We start from the raw sequence: 17,227 nt of genomic DNA, 5'->3' as shown, positions 1-17,227 counted from the left end.
GAAAACATTTTATTATGAGTATATGGCTAGCGGTTTGAAATAATAAGTACTGGGCTAGTACATTTTGAGATCAGGTTGTAATACAAATTTTCGTTTTGTTTGAATGTGCCTTGTCTGAATTCCTTTAACATATCTGGTATTTCTCCCAATTATATGTCACTTTCTCACTCTTCCATTGATAGTAGATTACATTTATGGTAGGTTACAGTTGAAACAAAGGATTTATGTAGTGGGAGATGAGACCAAAGCTTAGAAGTAGAAGAAAGAATAATCATTTGAAAATTGTTTGCTGTGTAAAGGTGGAATATGAGAACATTGGGCAGTTTCATAGGAATACTACAGCAAGTTCTACAGATTGGATTCAAAACAATGAAACCCTGAGGATAGCCCATCATCGAGTGTTGCAGAATGCCTGTGTGATGGTCTCCCGCCTGTGTGATGGTCTCCCGCCTGTGTGATGGTCTCCTGCCTGTGTGATGGTTTCCCGCCTGTCTGATGGTCTCCCGCCTGTCTGAGGGTGTCCCGCCTGTGTGAGGGTGTCCCGTCTGTGTGATGTCTCCTGCCTGTGTGATGGTCTCCTGCCTGTCTGATGGTCTCCCTCGTGTGTGATGGTGTCCCGCCTGTCTGATGGTCTCCCGCCTGTCTGATGGTCTCCCGTTAGTGCTACTAGTAGTAGACTATAAGCTGAATCCATTCATGAGGGCAAGTTCGTCCTCTTTACTTGTGTTTTGCCTTTGATAGTGGACTGTATGGTAAGCTTCTCTAAGAATAGCAATTTTCCTGTTTTCTCTCTTATGTGTTCCTAGGAACCCAGTAGGTATTGATAATTGCCTAGTTATTCATTAAAAATTAATGGTTTGGATAATTTATAGCAGTGTGAAATCAAAACTGAGGAAACTGGCACTTCCTCTTACAACTCTTCTGTGATGTTTAGTCCAGCTATTTTGCTGGACTAAAGCCACAAAAACCTAATTTAATAGGCAATAATATGTCTAATTTAATAGGTCTGCTTCTCCCTCTACCCCACCCCAAAATCAAATAAGAACTTTCCCACATTTTACCCTGAGAACAGCATGCTCTGCTACTCCTCTCAGATGTTCTTACCCAGGTTTTCCTAACTGATCTGGTAGTGAGTTGCAATCCGTAATTATTGAGCAAGTGTCAGTTTTATTTAAGCCCCAGGAATGGGTAAGTCTAGACCTCCTAATGGGATTCACGGACTAGATATCACTCAAACCAAAATAATTTGTTGAGATTTTTAAAAATCTGTGTAATATTCATTTTTAGGGTATTTCTTGAGAATTTTCTCAATTTTGATCATGGAGATAACAAGCACTGTTTATTTCTGTACTACTTTCTGTGGTTTTAAGTGTTTCATCAACAGAAATTATTGTCTACTCTCCTGTAGAGTAGACTGGCCATTTTCTTTCATTCCCGCTGCCTCTGAATCAGGCTGTGCTAGGAGGGCAGCCTAAGTTAGGCTTAGAAAATTACAAGTCGTAGTCATGAATGGGTCTGCATATTTACATATTTTGACCTTTTTAAATTTCGCAACATACATTTTTAAAAGTTGCTGTGTACAAAGCACTAATCTTAGAAGGAGGATTCAGATGAGGTCTCTGCCTTCAAAAGTAGTTACTATCTCATGTGGGAAATGGACTCACACGAAAATAAGTGGAGTTCACAGAAGGCCTTGCTGGGGTGAGGGTGGGTATGGCCTGTAAGTGTGAAAGTGCCTGTATCTCTCCCAGAGTCCGGGTTGAACATTGGAGCTGAGCGGAAGAGCGACTTCACTAAAGGCTGGAGTCTTAGCTAACTTGGTGCTGCGACCAGAGACAGGCCTGTTTTTCTTTTTCATTATAAGCACTTTAAAACACACACAGATAGAAAGACTAATACACAGATAGAAAGACTAATACAGCGAACCCCCATATATTCATCCCTCAGATTCAGTAATTATCAGGACTTTATTAAATTTGTTTCATCTATTCCATTTCATTTTTTCTTGTTTCTCTTCAGTGTTTTAAAGCAAATTTCAAACATCCGTCATTTTCATTTCAATCCTATATACTTCAGTAGCATCTCAAAAAATATGGCCATTTTCTTGCTTAATCACAATGCCACCATGAATCTAACCAAGTTACCAGTAATTCCTGGGTATCATCTCACAGAGGAGGTCACTTGCAAGCCTCATTGCAGGCTGTGTTTGCTACTTTTGGTGTTTCAGGTCTTTGTTGACTTGGTCACAATAAAAATCATCCCCCTGGATAATTCTGCATGATAGGCTTTTTCTGGATAACTTCTCTAATGAAAGAATCTGATTGTGTTCAAGGAGTTGATTCTGGTAGCTTTACTCTCAGGCAGGTATTCTACTGAGACCAATTTAATTATACTTGCAATAAAGCTATGAAAACTTAGTTTGAATTTAGATTGAAGATAGAGTCAGAAGGAGCCGTCTTTGTGACACACATTGTGTGACAGCACGTTGGACTTCTAGCCCAGTCTGGTGTGGTCATTCAAAAAACATATGGTCAGAATGTTGCTGGTAAACCGGTTTTGGGTGTTTGTTGCAGGAAAGAATTCAAGGATGCCCTGGGTAAGCCACGCCAGCAGGAGATTTATTAGAGAAGGATAGTACATGCTCAAGATGGTGAGAGCAGGCCGGCTCGGAGAAGAGCAGCTGCCCTGAGGAGAAGCGGGGTTTGGGAACTGGTTACACTTAAAATGAAAGGGTGGACTATTCAGGACTTGAGGGTGGTGGTAGGTATTCCTAGGCGGGTGCCTGCTGACCACTCCTTCCCATCGGGAGGGGGCATTTTGGTCCTTATTTGGCCCTCGGGACTATCATGGTGACACAGGGGTGGAGGTTTTTCCTGGCTGTCAGTCTAATAGCATTATAATCCATTATAATCAGCTAAAGTTCACCTAAAATGGCAAGGTGGCACCCTGGATCCCCTCTGGGCCACTGAAATCCAGTTCTGGCTGGATTGTGGTGGACTTTATCCTTAGCTGCCAACCATGCTTCCTCCTTCCTTTTTCTCCCCGCTCCCTCCAGCCCCATTCTTCCTGCCTCTGATGTGAAGGTCTGATGGTATTTGATACTCAAGGCACAAAAAGAGTTGAGTGTGGTTGAGTTCTTATAGTTCTTGCCATTATGTTATTGTCTCTTCTTACTCTTCCCTACTTCTACTATTTAATCACTGAAATGGAATTAATTTACCCTCCTGAAACTACCAGTAGTACAGCTTTCTCCCTCCAGTATAAGAGCACACATAGGCATATCCCAAAATATTCTGACAACTAGAAGAAAAGTGGGCAGATTGGGAGCTATGTAGGTACTTTCTTCTTTCTTTTCACTTCCTGAGAGTTTGGACACAGATTGTTACTCATCATCTGACTCTGTGGATTTGTAAAATGATTTCTAACAATATATTCATTTTAACTAAATACTATTAATGCAGTAAATATTCATTGACCAAAGCGAAACCCATTATCTTTCCATGTTCCTCTCTGTGTTTCCTATCTTGGTTAGTGGTCATTATCCTCCCACACAAGAATTTCTAAGACTTTTCCCTTGACTCCTACTGCCAGCTGGTCATCTTTGCAATGGCTCTGTCCACTCCACTCTCGGTTTCCAGCCTTAGTTCCAGACCTTGACTGCATATCTGAATACTTACAAAGCTTTTAATTTGCCTCAATCTGTCAGTTGCTTTTCCTGCCAGTACATTAGCTCCTTACAGCTGGCTGCCGTTCTAAAATAGAAAGTCATCACATCATTCCTTTGTGCACAGGCCCCCCGGTAAGTTCTGAGCTGTGTACACACTAAGAGCCTGCCCTCTTTGTGCGGCACAAGTGCTGTGAGCCTCAATCACACCACACTCCATGCCTTGCTTTCTGTGCCCTGTACTTTCATTCTTCCTGCCCTGTTCACACTGCCTGTCATCTGGAATGCTGATGAGTGGTGGAGGGGAGATTCCAGCCCTCGTGCTTTCATTTGCTATGCGGAATAAGTAAAGGTTATATGGCATTGGCTGTAAGGAAGTTTTGATTATTTCTTTTCGTTTTATCAAATCTGTATGAGACTGTAGATAAAAAATATTCTTGAATGCAGTTTCTAAAATTCAGTACTCCAAGAATATAGAGTCCTTGTTTTGATAGTGGTACCAGTCACCTTTTTTTGATCATTTTCCTCCCTTGAATCTCCAAATTCTGCCTTTACCTTTGTTGTTTCTGACTCTGCCTGTGGCAGGGAGGAGGAGGAAGATGTAAAAATAAAGGAAGTAGATTTCAGTCAGGGGGAGGGAGAGAAACAACACCCTGATAGAGGCTGTTGTTTGAGGTTATCAAACACCAGCTGTTCTGTGGTTTGTTAAGGAGGAAATACACTACTGCCAAGAAAGAAAAAGAGAGAGACATTGCCATTTCGAAATAAGATTCTTGGTTGCTTTAATACCTTATACAATCTTTTTCAAAATGTAGAACTAACAAAGAGTGGGAATCTTTTCACTTGTCTTAGTAACTGTAATTTGTTGCTTTAATGAGGCCTTTTGAGGTTTGCCTGTTTTTATCATTAAAAAAATAATTCTTATGTTTAGATAGACTTTCCAGAAAGTTATTCAAACGGCTTTATTTATTTTTAGGCAAAAGAAATTAGAAAAAGTGATGGAAGAAGAAGGCCTAAAAGATGAAGAGGTAATTAAAATTGGAATTTTTTCCCCTTGAAACCCAGCATGGCAGGTCATTATCGTGTTCAGCTAATTGTTAGCCTTAGTGCGTGGGGGAAGGGTTTTGGCTCAGTAACAGAAACTTATGAGACCTGGTGCGCTTCTGGATTTAGGTATTCATGCAAAGGGAGAAGTTAATTATTAAGTACTCAGGAGAGGAAGACTTCTCTAGGCACAGTTATAATAAACTAATTAGAATTAATTTAGTATTCCAAGAAAAGGAAAGGATGAAACCAAATCAAAACTTTTAAAAGCAAATTGTAGCATACTTTTATTGAACTCACTGAAAAGGCTCCATAGAAGTGAGACACACTTCTGAAATCATTATATAGGCAAAATGTCTCTCAAATCAGTCCTTTTCTCCAATGCCCATAGATGTGGTAGGAGAAAAAACAGTTAACAAGAAACTGTGCAAGGAACTGAAATGGCAGTGGAAATGCTGTGATTCATTTCAAAAAGGAATGAATCACAGAACCTAGGAAAATGGTGAAAAATACCCTAGACTTGTAGGAACAACAGAAAGCGCATAAAATGAACTGCAATGTGTAAAAGCTCCAGAAGGAAATTAAAAAAACCACTTTTATGTAACAAAGGTTAAAGGAAAATGTTGTTGATTGTTTATCCCTCCTTTATTAGAAAAGGTAGAATAGTCGATTGCTGAAGTAGGTTGGTGAGAGTCCGCAGAGGAAGCACCCATCTGTTCAGTATGGTTTGGTCACTGAGTCTGAAGGCCGGGGAAGAGAGAATTGACTTCTTAAGGGTCCTCTGGGGTGCTTTCATGTGTGAAAAGATTGTGCTTAGTCTGGTGTGGCCCTGTGTTCCAGATGGGTCAAACCACAAATAGGACTCTGTTGCAGAGCTGGCAGAATTTCAACTCCTCTCCTTTCCATCCCTCTCCCCCTTTATTTACACGTTAGAAACGACTGAGGAGATCAGCACATGCTCGGAAGGAAACTGAGTTTCTTCGTTTGAAGAGAACAAGACTTGGATTGGAAGATTTTGAATCCTTAAAAGTAATAGGAAGAGGAGCATTTGGTGAGGTAAAAACCAAAAACACACAGCTGCTTGTCAAGTACAAAAATACCACAGAACTTGAAAGCTTCTAATATACCACAAGCTCATGATTGTTGCTAGAACTGAAATACGGGGTAGGTGGGTGAAGCGTGACAGCCCCACGTCTTAACTGCTCTGTCCTCCTTCTCTCTTTCTTCCCCTCTCACTGTCCGAGATCTCTGATCTGTTTTGACAGAAATGATGTTGCTGCTTTAAGTATTGATCTAGAGGGAGAATTGAAAGGTAGAAGGAAATTAATAGTTATTATTTACTGAGTGTTTCTCTCCTATAATCATGACAATAACTCGTACGATGGATGACTCACAGGGGATATATAACGTTGCAGTGTCACATAGCCAATGAGCAATGAATGGTACCAGAAGTTGGGCCCAGGTCTCCCTGGTCTTAAAACATTTGTTTTGCCCAGTACCACATAGTCTCGCCAGGAGCAAACTCACAGCTTATCTCCACCCCTTATTCTTCCTGTCAGATTGGTACAGCTCTGAAAACATGGCCCCAGGAGACAGCGTTTGCAGCCATGAGTTACATAGGTAGTGGTAGGAAGCTGCAAACATGTGCTTTTGTCCCAGCGAATCTTGCAAATGCATCCTCCTTGGTCACAAGAGCGATCTGTTGGGGACGGTTTGAATGGGCCCACAAGGTCATCCCCATTAACCGAAGCATCCAAAGTGGGCGACCTACTGATGCAGTAGTTTCATTATCTTTGTATAAAAGGAGCAGCATATTATTAAAGATCAATACCTCGGGGAAGTGTGAGTGCATATTCAGAAGCACAGGTGAAAGATTAAATTGATCCCTCCGTGTTCAGAATCCCGGTTGGCCCCTTAAGAGAGGGAAAGGTACAGTACCACCTCTAAATCGCTTTCTGTTCGTTGAGGAAGGGACGTGGGACTCAGTCAGGAAAAACATGAAGAAAGGTGCAGAGAGAAGAAAATATCCATGTCTTGGGAGAGGTGGGGGAGGATGGGCAGGGAATTGCCAAGGAGGTTTTCTTTGGGTTGTAGACCACTAATTTTCTTTTCGTCTATTTATCTGTTCTCTCTAAAAAACACTGGGAAATTAAAAAGAGAAAGGAAACCCTAAAACCCCATTTCCCTAATTATACATTTTAGGGTTTTATTCTTCAGACATTTTTTCTATGCGTGAGATTTTGCTATCGTTTTAAACATTGCTGTTATCATTTACTTAGGTTTTCTGGGCTGACTGCATGACGTGCCACAGGTTTAAGGCATCCTTAAGTTCGAACGTGAGGGTTTTAAATTTGATTGATTTGTCGAGCGAGGCAGCCCAAGCGGTTCATATACGGAGATGTTTGAGGACTCCACTGTGTGCAACATACCCATTTTGTAACATCAAAAAGCATTTTCTTCTGCTTTGTTATTGCTGGTTGCTTATATTAAAATTGCAGTACTTTTTCAGGTTAAATATTACCGTGTTTCCCCGAAAAAAGACCTAGCCGGACAATCAGCTCTAATGCATCTTTTGGAGCAAAAACGAATATAAGACCCAGTCTTGACGAGCAAAAATTAATATAAGACCCGGTCTTACTTAAGACCGGGTCTTATATTAATTTTTGCTCCAAAAGATGCATTAGAGCTGATTACCTGGCTAGGTCTTATTTTCGGGGAAACACGGTACTTCCTATAACACATGAAAGCGTTAGCTTGGCAGTGTGAACTTTTAACTTGGCATTTCTTTTATAACTTTTAGGTGCGGCTTGTTCAGAAGAAAGATACAGGGCATGTATATGCAATGAAAATACTCCGTAAAGCAGATATGCTTGAAAAAGAGCAGGTAAAACATAGTTGTAACAGTGATTTTAGTCAGCTTATGAACTTTTTGTCTGCTAAAACTGTTCTTTTTTTGCTTAATTGAAATGTATATTCTCATAGTTTTCTTTAGCTGTCATGTATACATGATATGTATACATATAATATTTTTCTTTCTCCAACAAAGAAGTACTTACGTATATTTTAAAAGTACAGGTAATGCCTACATGTTATGTGCAGTCTTTTAAAAATTTATCTGCTATTGGTATTTCCCAGTTAATCACCAGCTGTCCTTGCCATGAGGAGCCTTGTTTTGAGGTCACACTTGGTGTGGTAGCACGTTCCTTACTGAATACTGAGAGATAGAAATTGTATATATACTTTGGAACTGAGGCTTAGGAATTAGAATTTGGAATTTGCAATCTAAAATGTGCCTCAATATACTTCATTCTGTACACTGAAACCACAGTTGGGTCTTCTGAGAAGCTCAGCGCTACCTAAAAGAGAACATTCTTTAATGATTAAGAACACTTTCTAAAACCCGAACCTATTTTGTAGATAGATTTATAAGATGAAAACATACTTTATGCAAAATAAATTTTAAATATTGGACAGTATATTAAAAATGAGAACGCAGACTTTCTTCAAATCTAGTTTAATTTAGCTGGTTGCTTAAGAACAGATTGTAGTGGGTGATGCCCGCAACTATCTTGTGAAAGATCAGATGCTGCAGGAAGGCAAAGAGAGGCCCTCGCGCAGGGAGGGCTTTGGATACAGAGCCCAAGAATAGGGATGGAGACCGGCCCCACACCCAGTCCTTTCTGCCTCTTGAGAGGAGGTATAACCACTGAGGCGTCACTTACGTGCCAGCTTGAAACTTGGAATTTATATTTTTGTCGTTCATTTTCATGTCACCCAGAAGCTTTAGACAACCAGGAATTTCAGTTGAGAATATTAAGTACCCTGGCAGTAAATTTTCAGACATTATAGCATATACTAATACCAACCTTGTTAAAAATGCAAAAGCCCTGTTTATGTATTATCTCAAAGTTAGTGTGTGGTGTGGGTGTAGACACAGAGAGTTTCACTTGATCTTGAAAAGGAAAATATAAAGCTGTATTTATTAGTCAGTATATTTTGTATTTCACAAGTAAGTTTTACACGACATGTTTCCTATAAGTTTAACCAAGTCTCAAGACTTTTCTTTATCAAATAATTAGCATTCAGAATAAAATTATAAAGAAGTTTATTCTCACTTATTAATCCTTCATAGCATGTGCCAGTTGCTCAGCATGGTAACTGGATAAAAACATTGTGTAAAAACATTTCCTCAAATATCGTACCTTCTTCAAAATTAATTTCTCAACTTTTTCTACGTGAAAGTAAAGGAAATGTCTTTTAGAATTAGAACCCGAGTCCATCTTGCTGTTGGACTCCACTCCCTAGGTGTGATCTCAGGATAGTCACGTTCAAGTTTCTGGCCACAGACTTCCTGGGTCAGCCATGCTGAAGAAACAAGCAGCAAGTCTGTGCAAGGTGAGACTGGAAGCAGACCAGGGCTCACCCATCGCCTTTGGGCAGGGCTGACAAAGTTGAGATTCAGAGCCTGACTTTTTGTAGGTTAGGTGCCTTATTCAGAGGAAATGTTTTTTGTTTGCTTTTACTAAACTGAACAAGAATTAAAGCTACCCAGTGAAGTTCAGATTGTTACTCCGTCTCACAGGGTGGATATTTTTGCTACCTGGAAAATAAACATTAAAGGAGAACAGACCAGCATTTAGCTAGTTTCTTCAGTACAAAAGGAAAACCTCCAATTGTAATGCCAGTATAGCGTTAGCCAGTGTAGCATTAGTACGGGACAAAAGACTGGCTTTTATCTCTGCGTCCCAGTGCCAGGATAGCAACTAGCATGTAATTCCCCACCCCATTAAACATTTATGGGACAGAGGGAAGGGAACCTCTGGAGTGAGCTGCACCTCTGGCTCTTCCGTCCCTTACCCTGTATTCACCCGACTCCACCCCAGATCCTGAGGTTCCTAGCTGCTGTTTCAGCCCAGGAGAGAAGGGAAAAGTTTGCTCACAGTGCCTGTAACGTTCCCCATGACAACAGGGAATGTCTCAGTCACCTTTCTGTCCTCTGGGCTGAGTGACAAGTGGTAGCAGTAGCGCCTTGTCTTTTCTCTGGTTCCTTAACAGGAGCAGGGGATGCAGAGGCAGGTGCAGGCTGCCTGCCTGTACAGCCTTCGCATCTGGTAATGACTGGGTCACAGCCACGGCTGAAGTTCAGCAAGTGGCATCAGTGTTTCCCAGAAGCTTTGTATCTGTATGAAGCTGAAGAAAAGCAGATGCTTAACTTGGCTGTTTTATGATTTCATAGCACTGGTCTTATCTCCGTTATCTTCCATTTTTCCCATCCTCTTACTGTAAGTAGAGATGTAAAAATGTAAGTTTACTTTTATTTAAAAATTTCCCGAAGAACAATTTTAGTAGAGACAGAAAACTCAAATAGTACGTTAACTCAAATGCCTTCAGGCCCCTGGGAGTTAGCGTGAAGAATGAGGCAGGTTGGGAATAAGATAGGACAGGGGTGGGGCCTGTGTCCAAATGGAAGTGAGTACCTGGCTTTGCTAAAGACATTCCACTAAAACAAGCATATAGGGCATTGTGTCAAAGAAAACAACCATGGCTGAGTTTGCCAACAGAAGCTTCAGTCCCGTGGTGCATCTTTACATCGAACATATTGTAAAACTCAAGCCCTGGAGCGTATGTTAGGACCGAAACCTCTATTTAAGGATGGGACTGGGTTTAATGTGGTTAGATGTCATTCAACCCCGCTTTGCATTTTGTGGCACTTACATAAGAGGAAAGGGGGCGGGACTTGATAATCTGCTGCACTGTTTTGATTACTATTCTATATTTAAACTAGATGAGATAAATTTGATAATAAAACGTTATTTTAATGACGTAATTCTACTGTTTCTCCCAAACCTTCGGCAACTTGGTCTCCTTAGCTAGATTATTTCAGTAAAAGTAGAAAACTGGAAATGTCATAAATTTGAATCTATAACTTTTCTTAGGTGTTCTTATATTTCAATTCACTGAGAATTGATTGAGCACATACTCTCTGCACAGGTGAACCAAATGCTGTGGTATCTTAGAATTCTAGAATTGTCAACCAGGGCACTGTCATTGCAGGTACCTTTGCAGACCGGAGCCAGGACTTGTTTAGAGTCTCATCTTGAAACTAATTTTTATCATAAAAGATTACAGTAATCCCCCCTTATCTGCAGTTTGACTTTCCGCAGTTTCAGCTACCCGTGATCAACTGTGGTCTGAAAATATCAAATGGAAAATTCCAGAAATAAACAGTTCATAAGTTTGAAATTGCACACTGTTCTGAATAGCATGATGAAATCTTGCACCATCCTGCTCAGGCCCGCCTGGGACGTGAATCATCCCTTTGTCCAGCGTCTCCACGCTGTGTACACTACCTGCCGTTAGTCACTCAGTCGCATCTGGGTTATCAGATTGACTTTCATGGTATGGCCGTGCTTGCATTCTAGTCACCTCTACTTTACTTAATGGCCCCAAAGCACAAGAGTAGCAATACTGGCAGTTCAGGTATGCCAAAGGGAAACTAAAGTGCTTCCTTTAAATGAGCAGGTGAGTTCAGTACAATAAGCTATTTTGAGAGAGAGGGAGAGACCATATTCACATAACTTTTATTATATATTGTTATAATTTCTATTTTATTATTATTGTAGTTAACCTCTAATTGTGTCTAATTTATAAATTAAACATTTTCATAGGTATGTATGTATGCGTCAGAGAAAGCATAGTATGTATGGGGTTCTGTGTTACCCTTGGTTTCAGGCATTCACTGGGGGTCTTGGAACATACCTCTCCCAGATAAGGGGGGCATTCCTGTATTAGAATAAAAAGATATGCAAAATAATGGTAATTTTAACTAATCAGGGATTCAATTTATAGCACTGTTAAAGTTGTCATTTGCATTGAAGCCATTCATTTTGCCATTTTTTTAAGCCTGTCATCACTGAAGTTTCATTACTGAAAACCTTCAAGTCAAATGGTATCAATTTTGAGTTTGTAGCGTTGCCTAAGCATAAATGAGATGTTTTGCATCATCACAATTAAATACTCAAAATAGTATGTACATTGTTTAAACAAATATACCGTCTAATAAAGCAGAGCAAGCTTGTCATTAATCAAATGCGTATACCTCCAGGTTGGCCACATTCGTGCGGAACGTGACATTCTAGTGGAGGCAGACAGTTTGTGGGTTGTGAAAATGTTCTATAGTTTTCAGGATAAGCTAAACCTCTACCTAATCATGGAGTTCCTGCCTGGAGGTAATGACTTGACGATGAAAGGTCATTTTTCCTTTTTGTTCTGTGGTTTCTCTCTCACCTCAATTAACCCTCCTTTCTACTTTTAATCGTGCTCACCGTTACTTTCTGTATCTTTTTTAGGTCTGTAAAGGAAGTCAGTAACCTGTCTTGTGCTGGGTTGCCTCTCTACAATTCTTAGTGCCATAAAAGTAACCTTCTCACCATTCTCATGATTTCAGATGCACATTTCTTTCTTTTCTTTTTCTTTCTAAATATATAGGAATAAACTAGGGACTCTGCCTGCTCTCCTGTCAATGGGAATCATGTATAATCAGTTACCCAAGTGACAAAATTGAAACGATAACATTCTTTGCTTCAACGTTTTGGTTTCTTTTTCTATAACTTATGTGAATAAGGAGTGAATTTCTCATTACCTGGATCAGTAGCCAGAATCAGTAGCCAGAAGTTTCTCATTTCTGAGATTTCCAGTGTTATGTAGCTCAGCATGTGTGTCTCCTAAGACAGCTCCAAAGTAAACCCAGAGCAGGGCATGCCATCTGTTCTGGGGAACACAGTCTCTTTCCCAGTGAGCAGATCAGCGATGAGGAAACTCTAGTGGGAAAAAGAAAGAGCTTTTTCTTTCTTTGGTTCTGTAGCAAAGCAAATATAATTGTGACATCAGATTTTGATCTTGTGACAACCTTTAGTTTAAACCTAGGGTGAGCAATAATTTTTTATTTAGAATTGATGAAGGTCAGAAAAGGATGTGATAGAATGAGGAGAAACTTTTCATTATTTAGGTGCCAGTTAAATAGGAGTAAAACCAGCACGGTCACCAGCCCCCTGACATGGGTCTCCTGGAGCCTTACCTGCTCCATTTTCCGTAGCCTCTCATGTCTCCGGGACCCGCCCTTTGCACTCTGTGGAGCTGGCCTGCAGAGCCCTACACCATCTGGCCTGAGCTCTCTGATCGGCTGGGCGAGCTCGCACAGGTGAGGCCATTGGCTGCTCTCCTGTGCCACCTGTAAGGCCACATCGCTGCCTTAGAGCCGGCCTGAGTGCGTGCCCCAGTCGCTGGTGTGCCTCCAGATTGAATGTGTGGCTGCCGGGAGTGATTAGGGATTCTTATTTTTCAAGTCTTGGGTCAAAAAAGAGAGCATTTTAATAAATGACTTGATTTTTGCCTGGGGTACTTTTCTCCAAAAATACAAAAATTCCCCCAAAGTTATAAATGAAATGAAATTCTAAAAGCTGCATGATGCTCTGTTAAAATCCGAGGTTTCTTTCTCTTTACCCTATTTTCTAACATAAGTGGTTTTATTTGCGATCTAAACTAAATCTTTCCTATTTCTCTGAGCTTTAAACTACTCACGTATATTTTCTTTGCTTTGCTTTTGTCTGACGGTTGAGTTAGGATCAGAATCTGTTTTCTGCCGTTTTATGTTGCTGGTATTAAGCAGAAATAATTACATTTTGACTGCAGAAAACTAAGGAGGTTATCTTTAACTGCTAAACTAGTATAAATTGCATAAAGCATGTTGGTGTATTTTTAAATATCTATAATAAGATACCAGAGGAAAAAAAACCCCACTGGGATCTTGGGAAGTGTTCAGTGTGCATTTTTTGGAGGCAGCTATTACACATTCTAGTATGGAGCATTTTCAGTTTGTTTTTATTTTTTGTTGACTAGCACTTTGCTACCTAAAATCCCACTTTTTTATTTGTTTATGTTTAGTTATTGTAAGCAGAAATTGGAGAGCTTGTTTTCAGCCTCCCCAAATGTTTACATTTGGTTTGGCACTTCAGCCTCTCTCTGTAACAACAGCAAAACAGTGTGGACATGCCATTTGGTTCTAGGTACAGAGAAGTTTGCAGATATTTGTGCAGACAAAGTTAAAAGTGAAGTAGCTTTTTCCCCCAGTTCAAAATTTATTCTAAGCAAGTTTAGTTTTTCGGTGTCAGAGAAATTTCCTTTTCTTCTCTTAAAGTGAAATGGATATCCTAGCTCAGTGGTCAGCATCAGGTAGCTTGGGTGAAAGGGCTTTGCTCTCTGTGGCTGTGAATTTGACCTTTTAAGTGTTGGAAACTGCTTAGCGTTTCCACCCAGAGTGGCAGTGTGGGTCAGTCTCTGGAACACAGCACAGGTCTGTTTAGCCCTGCCTTATGTTGGCAGATAGGGAAGTCAGATCTGAAAACTGGCACTTATGTGTTGTGTGTGTGTGTGTGTGTGTGTGTGTGTACGCGTGTGTGCATGTGTGTGTGGTGGTTTTGTATCTTCTTGTTTCCAGGGGACATGATGACCCTACTGATGAAGAAAGATACCCTGACAGAAGAGGAGACTCAGTTTTATATAGCAGAAACAGTATTAGCCATAGACTCCATCCACCAACTCGGATTCATCCACAGAGACATCAAGCCAGACAACCTTCTCCTGGACAGCAAGGTACCCTGGGGGTTAGCAGCATGACTGCATGTGTTCACCAACCTGAGCAGCTTCTCCTTTAGCTCCTGTGCTGCCTGTGGGGCCGGGACCTACCTGTGTGTGTCTGTCTGTCTCTGTTTCTGTCTCTCTCTCTCTCTCTCTCTCTCTCTCTCTCTCTCTCCCCCTCTCTCCAGGTAAGTTTGCCATTAACTTCCTTTCTCTGAAAGGCTTATGATTCTATAATTTAATTGAATGTTTCTCTTAAAAATAAAGGACGTTTCTGAAAATGATTAAGAGTAAAAGTGATTTGGAAGGTTGTTTTGTAACAAAGCCAAAGACAGTCCCCTTCTCTTAGCATACAGTTAGCTCTACAGATGCGTCACCTATTGAGAGCCCCCCTCTTGGGCAGCCTCATCAGGTGAACCCGGCCCAGAACCAGGACATAAGGCACAACAGCAGCAGCAGCGCTGTCGCAAAGTGTGGGTCCCACATCTTATGCCTTCTGCTTGAAGAGGCCTGCTCAGCCTCTGTAATGGCCTCTTCATATTTATCGTTAGACATGCAAATGACGTTAGTTGTTTGGTTCTTAAACTCACAGCACATCTGGAGAGAATCCCTGTGCTGCTAGATTGCTGGTCTATGCCCTCCGGGCCTCACTTACCTCTAAAGTGAATATATTGATCCAGAGAAGCTCCAAAGTTCCTTCCAGCTCTAAAATTCCAGAATGTTAGGTTCTGTTACACTGAATTGTTGTGTAGGCTGAATTTTTCTTTTAAGTAGAAAAGTAAATTTAATTCCAAGGATATTTTTTTTTTTTTTTTGCTGGTAACTTGCTTGCTATCTTTGAAAAAACTGAAATTTTGGTCTACTTTCTTTGAAAACCTTTATCTTTCTGTTTCAAGAGGGCAGGAGATTTGTCAGACAATTTCTTCTGATTAATAGCCTTTTTCTTCATTATGAGAAAAAAGACAGCCTACGATAACTGTTCGCTCCTTTCACATTCACCCCCTACATACATACACATAAGCATACATACATATATACACATGTATACATAATGCGTGAATATTAATATATATGTGTGTATTTACATTTGTGTGTGTATATTTTAGTCTTCAGGAACAACCAGAAGGCTGTTTTAAAAAACCCTGTTCTTTTAAAGCCCTCATTTCAAACACAGCTCTGTCATTCTGTAGTTGCATCCTTTTGGGTGATTTATATGTATATACTATTGAAGGGTTCATAACAACAAAAAAAGAATAATGCACACATATAGTAGAAAAATTGAACAACGCAGAGAGTTATAAAGAAGAAAACTACCTATTATATTCTCGTTCAAAGATAACCACTATTTTGGTATAATAGCTTTAATACCTTTCCTGTTTGCATCAATAATTTATATACAGTTAGCATCTTAAAAGTAAATGGGGGGGTGGGAGAAGAGGGTAACGTGGATCAAATATATGGGGATGGAAGGAGAACTGACTCTGGGTGGTGAACACACAATGGGATTTATTTATAGATGATGTAATACAGAATTGTACACCTGAAATCTATGTAATTTTACTAACAATTGTCACCTCAATAAATTAAAAAAAAAAGTAAATAGCTAGGTATTCTGCTTTTAAAATGTTTATGTATACGGGAGTATTCTTCGATGTGATTAAGTTCCTATATAATTGTAATGAAGCCCTGGCCCTGCTTTGTGCGGTCTTGGGTTCACGTGCCCAGGCCCTGTACCCCAGGTGCCTTAGTGCTGGCTTACTTGTACCCTGTAGTCTGCGCGTATGTTCAGGTCCAGTGGAGGTTGAAGGTCAAGAACTCGGTGACTCAATCTAGCTGAGGAGGAATGGGAACCCTGCTAGGTGCAGATTTGTTCTCTGTAATATACTAACCCAAACTTGTAGAAAAATGTTCTCACAAGCGAGCTCATTTATTTGGTCAGCCATGTAGATTGTAGAAGTGAAAATGTAGACGTTTTGTGTTTTTGCTGTATACTCAGAATAGCTACAATATTCCCTGAAACTGAAAATCTAGGCTAGACTAGCATTTGCTCCAGGCACTGCTCTGTAAGACACTCCTTTCTTAGTGGTGTCCTGGTAAAACATGTCATTATGAGAACTACAAATTAAACTCTGTTCCTTAGCTTGTAGAACAAGTTATTTGCAGATCTGAAAAAAAAAGATCAGGTTAATAGTCTCAAAGCTGTCTTTGTTTGGCAGTTGAGCTTGTTGCGCATGTGCACACAGCCAAACCTAATGGGATTTCTTTAAAAACCAAACAAAACAACATAAAACCTGACCGAAGGGAGCAAGCTCCTCTAGCATTGTACCCTGGGACCTTTGTTTATTAGGGCCTGAAGGCAGGTGGTTATCAGGGCAAGACGCAGATGTTGAAATCATTGATGCTCAAATGGTGGCCACACCCCTTGTTATTGTGTGGCCTTGAGCTTGTAGCTCTCTGAGCATCAGGATTCTCTCCCCTATTTTTGGTTTTACCTCCTCCTCTACTTAAAATTTTACCACTCCAAGAACACCTGCTTGTTTCTTAGGGCTAGTTATGTGCCAGGCAGCAGGTTAGGAGCCTTGTATGCATTCATCCTCATCATTCCTGCCAGGAAGACGTCATTGTCCCCATTTTCCAGATGAGATCAGGGGATTGGAGACCTCTGTCACAGGGTTGCTTGTAATGCACATTACATGAGAGTGAAGAATTGGAAATGAAGTGAGCATCTGGTATTGGGGGATGGTTAGGATGATGAGATCAGGGGAGTGGAGAGGGTAGGTAATCCTGGTCTGGGGAGAAAGAGCATGCTGATTTCTGGCTTTGGTTCTGCCATTTTCCCAGCAAGCCCTTTGATGACTGAGTCTGGGAGGTGTGGCTTAAGAG

General features: G+C 40.6%; 1 protein-coding gene across 2 annotated transcripts in view; it reads left to right on the top strand.

Moving 5' to 3' along the window:
• The window catches only part of STK38 (serine/threonine kinase 38), a 38,724-nt gene that overhangs the window by 8,662 nt on the left and 12,835 nt on the right, over positions 1-17,227 (top strand). For both annotated transcript variants that reach the window (XM_033101515.1, XM_033101509.1), the window contains exons 3-7: positions 4,641-4,692; positions 5,642-5,764; positions 7,509-7,592; positions 11,814-11,937; positions 14,205-14,359. In XM_033101515.1, coding sequence (XP_032957406.1) covers positions 4,641-4,692; positions 5,642-5,764; positions 7,509-7,592; positions 11,814-11,937; positions 14,205-14,359 — 538 coding nt within the window. The remainder of the gene's footprint in view (positions 1-4,640; positions 4,693-5,641; positions 5,765-7,508; positions 7,593-11,813; positions 11,938-14,204; positions 14,360-17,227) is intronic.

Source organism: Rhinolophus ferrumequinum, chromosome 3, assembly GCF_004115265.2.
Source record: "Rhinolophus ferrumequinum isolate MPI-CBG mRhiFer1 chromosome 3, mRhiFer1_v1.p, whole genome shotgun sequence".
NCBI lineage: Eukaryota > Metazoa > Chordata > Mammalia > Chiroptera > Rhinolophidae > Rhinolophus > Rhinolophus ferrumequinum.
This window is presented reverse-complemented; position numbering and strand designations above follow the sequence as displayed.